The 8980-nt window shown below is 37.6% G+C and overlaps 1 protein-coding gene across 3 annotated transcripts in view; it reads left to right on the top strand.

Moving 5' to 3' along the window:
• LOC107654937 (zinc finger protein 827) overlaps positions 1-221 on the top strand; it is a 95510-nt gene extending 95289 nt beyond the window's left edge. For all 3 annotated transcript variants that reach the window (XM_016442287.1, XM_016442279.1, XM_016442270.1), the window contains exon 14: positions 1-221. In XM_016442287.1, coding sequence (XP_016297773.1) covers positions 1-108 — 108 coding nt within the window. In that variant the 3' untranslated portion in view covers positions 109-221.
• Positions 222-8980: the final 8759 nt, after the last annotated feature.

Genomic DNA, 8980 nt, shown 5'->3' with positions numbered 1-8980 from the left:
TCGGCATTCTGGTCCAACTCGTCCTCGCAGTCGCCGCCCTCTCCCACGTCATTCAAACACTCCTTCCTGGCATACCTGGGATTGACAGAGAGAGCTAAGACCATTTGACTATCCTCGTCCTTTCTTCTTCTCCTTCACCCGCCGTTGCCCTGTATCATCAGCCACCGAAGCCACTAACTGTTCCACAGGCAGACTAAAATACTGCCCTAAAGAGTAGTAATGGTAGTAAAACATCCATTTATCAGAGGAAAAGCTATTCACGCTCAAAGAAGTTAGATTTCTGTTCTATCGCAATCCAATCGTAGCTCTTTTTTTAAGAGGTCTTCTTACAACAGTTGTTTTCCTCTACAAATTGTGAATGACCCGGAATCCGATAACAGTGCTTTATCTATTACAAGTTTTGTATTCATTTTGATGGGCGAAAGGAAACAGAACATATAAGCTTGCAAGCGCTAAGCTTTTTTTGTGCATTTTGTCAGGAATCCGAAAGCATGTTCGCTGTGTGTTGCAGTCATTTAGGGGCTCAGTATGAAATATCTTGGGGCATACAGTATATGGCACGACAAAAACCAATTAAACGAATTGTTATCTTTTGGGTCTTGTTTCCAAAGCAAAGCCTCAGACCACGCACTTGTTAATTTATCAAGCTGTACATAGTTTTGTAGTCTTTCTTTTCTCTTCTCCCCCATGCCTGTTGGCATTGACTGGTTTTGCTGAATGGCGAGTCTATTTGCAAATTTTAATCTTGCCTCAGCAACAAGTATAAGGCCCTTTACGACACCTGTGAGGTGTAGCTGATGGCATTTCTTAATACAAGCCATTCAGGGCACGCTAATGGCAAAAGCAATCATTACCACTACTGCAGTGATCGTCAACCCATGATGCTGCCCTTCAATATCTTCACCATACTTTTGGTCGCTACAGATTGTGCCATAGCTGACCGAGGTGGGCTGGCCGTATCCGGTAGGCATGAGATATAAGTGACCAGTCAAGCGCCCTGTGCATAGCTGACGTATATAATGCGCACCTGTACGTTTAACGAGATGTATGAGGTGACAGGTTTTTGGGAAAGACCCAATTATTCTGTCACGAAGGCCGATTCAATGGTGCTTTTTGGAGCTTTTTTGTAATTTTGTGTGAAAAAAAAAAAACCTGTTCCAAAATGACTTGAATGAATGTACTTTCTGTTGGTTAATGTTAAAATGATACAGAGGTAGCTGGATTGTGGTAAGTGAGATCATGGATATATACCCTGTACTAACAAGCTATTATGAGAACCCCATTGGAAAATGGCTCTCAAGTGCAATGTGGAGGCAGCCATTATTTTGACTAGGATCTTTGGAAGTATGGCTTTCCATATGTGGGCAAACATGGTACCATAATTCTATGTTCCCCTCTCGGTGTTTTGAGTTTTAATTGCACTTAAAATTTTGAAATGTTTAAAAAAAAAAAAGCACTTGCACCCAATAGAAAACGTTCTTGATGCCAATTATTTCGACTGCCTCGTCAAACAGCCTCAATGCTACTTAAGTAATTTTTTCTTTATTGTTTTTTTTTTTGTCTGCTACAGTGGTTGACAACACAAATTCTAAGCCTTTTTCCTTTAGGTATTTGCCAAACAGCAGACTGCTTTGTTTTGATGGATAGTATGGCATGTGTAATACAGACAGCTGAGTTCAAAATCCACCCTGGACACCAAAGGGCCAGGCTAAATTTTTAACAGCGGTTTTGCACAGTGCTGTAAAAATTGCACTTTTCTAAACAAAGTATCAGAACGCAATTCTATTCAATGCTCTAAAATGGAAGACATCCATAGGCTTTACTGCCCATTATGTTGGCGAGCTCTGAATAAATAATTTTTGATCCAAATACAGTTGAATTCATGTTCAAAACAGATAAACTGTAACATTGGTGGTAACATATTGATTTTTGATGAGCACATTGCTTAGTTACTGGATAGATGGATTTATTTTAAGAATTTAGAATGTAGGAAACTTTAATTGGTGCTAAAAGAGTAATTTAGCATGCGTTTGGTTTAGTAACCAAACACCAATCGGCTGATGCCCATAAGCGCAATATGACCAAGTACCGGTTGATTAATTAGCTTGGCTAATATATTGGTCTAAATTAACCGATTCTCCTTAGAATGTCATGAAAAACATGCAAAGCTCAAACTTGAGGTCCTAAAATTCTTTGACGATAGATGCATTTGAACAAAACTGCAGTCCATATTTTGTCCAGCCAACAGGATCTGATCAATCATTTCAATGTTATCCATCATAGATGTAGAATGCTCTCCCGCCTTCATTCATGCGAGAATAGCAGATAAGGGACAAGGATAAAAACGTGGCCTGTTAAGATCAGTCGAGGCAGGTACACAAAAATTTTCTAATGCAGCTGACCTTAGACATTTTAAAAGGAAACAAGTAGCAGCATTACTTTGATAGGTCAACCTTGAACTGCAAAGAGATGATTCTTCTTAAGTTTGTTCTCCTCTCTCTAACTTGCCCATTGAGAGGATTCAGATGAAACAAATTCTGTATTTAAGGCCAGTTTATAAATGAAATGCAGCCTAGAAATAGAGCCATTAAAAGATGGTAGACAGTTTCTTGGCCCCGCATAGTATCCTTATTTTATACTTGTATTCTTTGCTCTCATGGTATCATTTATTTTTCTTCATGTAGATGCCCAGCATGCAGTCTAGTGGTATGTTGTATTTTAAGTGGAGCTTCTTTGCTTGTTAATAAAGCTCCTGCTCAACCAATTATCTTTTATGCTCTAGTGCCACTTGGTGGCAAGGAGTGGCCCGAGAGCCTGAGATGAAGTGAAACTGATCCTCAGGACCCATTTTGATAGAATTAATTCAAATGGAATGTCCATTGGGCAACATCCTTTTGTCCATCTGCCTTGGAACACCATGTATTCATCATGTAGAAGAACATGGCTGCTGCTCTTTGATCCTCAGTTGTGTGGGCAAGAGGAGTGCAACAGGGATCGCTCCCAGTTCCAATACCAGTATTTATAAATACTTAATACTTGGCGTTCTGTTTGCCTAATCGCAAGGAGCAGCATTTTTTGTTTTAGCATCATTGCGCATCAAACAAGACTGACTACCTTTTTAGCACTTCAAAAGATGCATGAAATTGCTCTTGATCTCTAGTTTGTAGCACTTACTTTTTTTTTGGTCGGAAAAAAAAAAAAAGACCAACTCGTTTTGCATTTAGCTTTACGGGTTATTCTGCACAATATGTTTGCTTTATCGCTTGCTGTGCTCTACAACTCAATAAGGCTCAAGTATAATTTTGTTTTTTTCTTATTTGGCACCCAGTAAACTTGTTATGTGCTGTATAAAGCTTTTTTATTACTTCATTGTTAAGGCTGTACAGGGTTGATTGTGACAATAACTGGTAATTAGATCATTTGTACTTTTTATTTTGTTTTGTATTTTGGTTTTCTTGGTTTTGCATTCTTTATGTTCAAATTGCCAGTTCTAAATGTAACAGGATTTGAAAGTAAAGCTTACATCACATATTACCTTAAAGGTCTTGTTGTCTGTTTTATCAGTGCATGTTTTACTTTGATGTCCTCAGCTTTCATAACCTGCATTTGTTTTATTCAGGTACAAAATAAAAGTAGTTAAAATGGCACAAAATATATAACAACACAGGATTTTTCAAATAATCAAAAAAATAAACAATAAAGTCTTTGGTGTATAAATATCCCATTTACACTGATAGCCACAACATTAAAACTATCTGCCTAATATCGTGTATGTCCCCCATGTGCTCCCCAAACAGCTCTGATGTATCTAATGTGTCCTGTGATATCTGGCACCAAGATGTTAGCAGCAGATCCTTTAAGTCCTGCAGGTTGTGAGGTAGAGCCGACTGAATCTGTTGGTCCCCATCCCATAGATGCTCAATCGGATTGAGATCTGGGGAATTTGGAGGCCAAGGCAACACATTGAACTCTTTGTCATGTTCCTCAAACCATTCCTGAATAATTTTTGCAGCGTGGCAGGGTGCATTACCCTGCTGAAAGAGGCCACTGCCATCAGGGAACACCACTGCCATAAAGGGTTGTACGTTAAAAAAAAAAAAAAACAATCTTTAGGTAGGTGGTACATGTCAAAGTAACATTCACTTGAATGCCAGGACCCAAGGTTTCCCAGCAGAGCATAACACTGCTCCACTGGCCTTCTACCTCATTCCCAGTTTTTTTTAAAAAGGTCTTAAAATGTCTTAATTGACCCTTCCACAAATTAAGTTCTTAAAAAGGTCTTTAATCAGAGCAGAGCGACTTAAAATCATGGCATTAAATGTTGCATGCAATGCAAAAAAATATATATTCAGTATTTTTGTCTTGTTTTCTAATACAAATATCTAAACATTCTTAAATCAAGATAAATTTACTTGAGATGCAAAATGAAGATATGAAGTCTTATGAAGCTGAACAAAAGTGAGTTTATGATTATAACAAGAAGAAATATCTGCCAAATGGAGTCAGAAAAACAAGCTTAATTCAAAAAGAAAACAAGATTATTTTTCTGACCCACTGGCAGATATGTGTTCTTGTTTTAAGCATGTTATTTCTTGATTGATTCATGGTGATGCTTCCTGAGTTCATGATATTTGATACATTTCTCACAAAAATAAATCTTATCTTTTCTTATCTTCCTATGTCATTTTGAGTCTCCAGTAAATGCATGTTGACAAAAATGCTGAATACTTTTTTCTTTACTTGGTCCTTTAAAAAGTCTTAAATTTACCGTCATAAAACCTGCAGAAACCCTGTATAGTGCATCCTGTTGCCATCTCTTCCCCAGGTAACAACGCCCACAAACCCAGCTATCCACCTGATCTAAAAGAAATGATTCATCAGACCAGGCAACCTTCTTGAATTGCTCCATGGTCCAATTCTGATTCTCACATGCCCATTGTAGTCACTTCCGGCGGTGGACATGGGTCATTATTGGCATTCTGCGGCTATGCAACCCCATACACAGCAAACTGCAACGCACTGTGTTCTGACACCTTTCTATTATGGCCAGCATTATGCGTTAAAGCAATTTGAGCTACGGTAGCTCTGTGTGATCGAACCAGATGGCTAGCCTTCACTCCTCATGCGCATCAATGAGCCTTGGGCCCATGACCCTGACACCAGTTCACTCGTTGTAATTCCTTTAACCATTGTTGGTAGGTTTTACCAATGCATAACGGAAACACCCTACAAGACTTACTGTTTTGGAGATGCTCTAACCCAGTCATATATGCATCACTATTTGGCCCTTGTCAAAGTCACAAATGAGTCACACTCATTTTTCCTTCTTCCAACACATGAAATTCAAGAACTGACTGTTCACTTGCTGCCTAATTTATCCCAGCCCTTGACAAGGTGCCATTGTACAATATAATCAATGTTGTTCACTTCATCTGTTTTAATGTTGTGGCTGATCAGTGTACGTATCCCCAGATACCTCTTAGACTTTGTCTTAGGTCCCAAAACCTTCCAGAATTCCTGATTACAACAGGATCATGACTCTAACCCTTGGCATCCAAAAGAGAGGTTGCCGGTGCCTAAAAAAAGCGAAGCGCTCTCCACCTTAATTTTGCCTTCAGCCATCCTGTGAGCGCTAGAGCGCTCCGTCCAAGCCAAAGGTTGGTCCTGCCTAATGAAAACAGATGAAGCAGAGATAAAGTGTTTGCCGACATTAAGAGCTCCATTCATCACTGTTAGCCCCAGAGCTATGAAGCACCTTGGATGACATCTCTCCCTCTCAGGCTTGCTCCATAATGCCGGCGGAGGCAGGCAATCTGTATGGATTTCCTCCCCTACATCCATGTATACAGCCAGAGGTTTGATTGATTTATTACGAGTCATTCTGTCATGAGGTTAGTTAGGGTCTAAATTCCATTAGAAAAATGAGTAATACACATGCAAAGAGAAAAAGTCTGCATAATGAACTGTAAAAGGTTGATATAGGGTCTTACAGAGTGCAACGGTGCTGCCCACTTTTTCAGCAGCCTTTGTCCCGGAAGTATTTTTCCCGTAAGGATTTAAGCCATGAACCAAACCAACCAGCTGTAAGGTTAATCACAACATAAAACATTTGAAGGGGGAAAAAAAAGTATTTGAAAATTGGACAGAAATGAAAAGGTACAAGACAAGACCATCTTTAATGAGATAAAAATTGCAGTATATATATACCATTTCAACGGCTATTCGTTCAAGTGAGGAAGTTAAGTCTTTGGTCCTTAGATGTTTCCGGTTAGTTGACGTGCACATTCAAAACATTGGCGGGAGACGGTTTATACACAGTGATATTGCGACAGTTTATTTATTGCGATTAAAAATGTCAAAATTAAAACTAGGACCATGTTGTTCGGTGGTTGGATGCTCTTTCAGGCCAGGAACTAACTTGCTGTCGGAAATTAAAGTGTTTAGATGAACGAAAAACAAAACAACGTGACGCTTGGATTGCAGCAGTGAAGAGAGAAGGCTGGATAGGATACCGACTAGCAACTCGAGGATATGTAGCACACATTTTATATCTGGTAAGTAAACGACGTTTTTGTAAGTGAATTATTACTGGATTAATTTGTATTCCTATATGTTCACTAGTTAAGTATGTTGAATCTAAATTTGAGCTAGCATTGTGGCTCCGTCATTGTTTTCATATGTAGATAGCTAGCGTTTTGATACGTTTGATTGTAAAAAGCCAGGTTTTATTTCCGTTTTCATTTCTAAATATTCTGTGGGCTGTAATTAGGAAAGTAGCAGTTTACATCAGTTGTCTAGCTATCTATTCAGCTGACAGATGCAATGCGTAACACTTTATTAAAACAAAACAATTGTGTAACATTAGCTAACTGCATTATTTCACAAAAGAGAATGGTAAACAACATTTTTTTCCTTCATTTATTAAGCTTTGTTAATGTTAATTCCATCGTGCAGTAATGTAACAATAACAGTATTATTTTTTTACATTTAACCTAACCTGGATGAGTTAAATGTTATTTAACTAAATATTGAAGAAATATTCTTAAATTTAAAAAAAAATATATATGTTTTTAATTAGTACGTTTTCATGTTTAAACTCGATTTTGCCATATGCTGAGATGTTGTTAGTCCACAAACAAGCAATACTGTTCTTTGTGAACTTTTGTAAAGTTTTATATAAATTAATGTCAATAAATGCTGTAAAATGTTAGTATGTTTGTTCATGATACCTTAAATATTTACTAATTTAAGACCCTTTTGAAAGTGTTACAGGGTGGTATGCAGTGGTCATACTGGTAGCTAGTTAGTTTATTTGTAGATATCAATTGAATATCTACAAATTGAGACCACTCAACTGCTAGCATGAAATTAAGTGTTAATACAATTACATTTTTTTTGTTTTCATCATTCACCAAAATGCTCTTGGGATTTGCTCATAATGTTCATAATCTACACTGCATAAAATGCTTTTCTTACTTGAAGCTGGTATGAGTAGCTGGACCCCTTTTGCAGCAAAATACTCAGGGAAACTAAACCCTCTGTCAGCCATGACAATGACTCCTTCTTCCAAAAGATCAATTATTTCTTGTACTCAAGTAAATCTTTGAATTACTTTTACTTGAGTAAAAGTAAGAAAGTAATAGATTTCTAATGTAATCAAGTATTGAATTATATTTAATATGAAACGTAGTGCAGTAAAAAGTACAATATTATGCTTTGGAATGTTGTGAAGTAAAGTTTTCTAAAGAAAAACACTGATAAAGTACAGACATCTGAAAAGTACTTTTACAGCAGAGTAAAAAATACTTCACTACTGTCTGCCTCTGCCTATATGATTTTCAAGGATATTAACACATACATTGAAATATACATGGATTTAGTCACACACAAGTGCCACTATATCCATGTGCATATCAATGTTTGTGGCTATATCCATGAAAACCATATATGAACATATTTCATGTGTTTTGCATTCATTGCAATTAATTTATCATGTTTCTGCAAATGTTTTCCTTATCTTCAAGGACTTAAAAAGCTTGCTTAGTGAGACTGGTGTGACTACAGTGGATGTGATGGGATCTCTACTCTGAATTGCTCTTTGTCTGACAGATTTGGAAAAGTCAGTGTCTGCCACTGGTTTTGGATCAATCTAAAACAAAGTGGGATTATACAATGACTAATCTGCAAGTATCTACTTTTATCTAAAACCAACAACACGTGATGAATTAGAATTTAATATTAATTAGATAAAAAAGACACGTTAGCCAACATTGAATTGCATGCACCTTCTAGTTTATTCGTGACCACACACAGGGCTCTGATGTCACAGATGGAGCATTCAAACCCTCTCTCACACACTGTTCCACCGCAACAAGGATCGCAGCAACATGGCTACACACTTCACCTAATCTATCCACAAACATTTAAAAACGAATGGAATAATTATGTATGCAATAAGTTATGATGGAACACAACAATTAATTTAATAGAATTCAGTTAGCAATGTCATTTATTATTAGCATAGACATACAGACTTACCCAGCCATGCAAGTGCAATGCCCACTAATAACCTCCCCGGTCACCTTAGCAACGAACCAAGCAGAGTACGTTTTTGACAACGTTTGACTTGCTCCAACCTCGCCAAACACAAGATAAACGTCGTCCACATTGTATGAACAAATGCTTCCAACTTTTCCGCTAAGGAAGTAATTGTAGGCATCCAGACTACGATATGCCTTTACCGCTTCTCTTGTGTAGACGCACTCGGTCTCAACCAGATAATGATACACGTCTGGATACGTTATTTCAGGTAATCGTTTAACGTTCGGAGTGAAAAGTTGTCGCCTCAATGTCTGATTCAAGGGGTCCGGTAACTCCACGTTATCGTAAATTCTTAGTTTTTTAAATATCTTAACTGTTCTGGTTTAGCTAGACTTAAAAAGTATGTGCTAGTCTTTTTTTTTTTTTTTCCGGGCCTGGG

This window comes from Sinocyclocheilus anshuiensis, unplaced genomic scaffold (genome assembly GCF_001515605.1).
Source record: "Sinocyclocheilus anshuiensis isolate Anshui unplaced genomic scaffold, SAMN03320099.WGS_v1.1 scaffold1231, whole genome shotgun sequence".
Classification (NCBI taxonomy): Eukaryota; Metazoa; Chordata; class Actinopteri; order Cypriniformes; family Cyprinidae; genus Sinocyclocheilus; species Sinocyclocheilus anshuiensis.
Note: the sequence above shows the minus strand (reverse complement) of the source record. Positions and strands in the feature narration are given on the sequence as shown.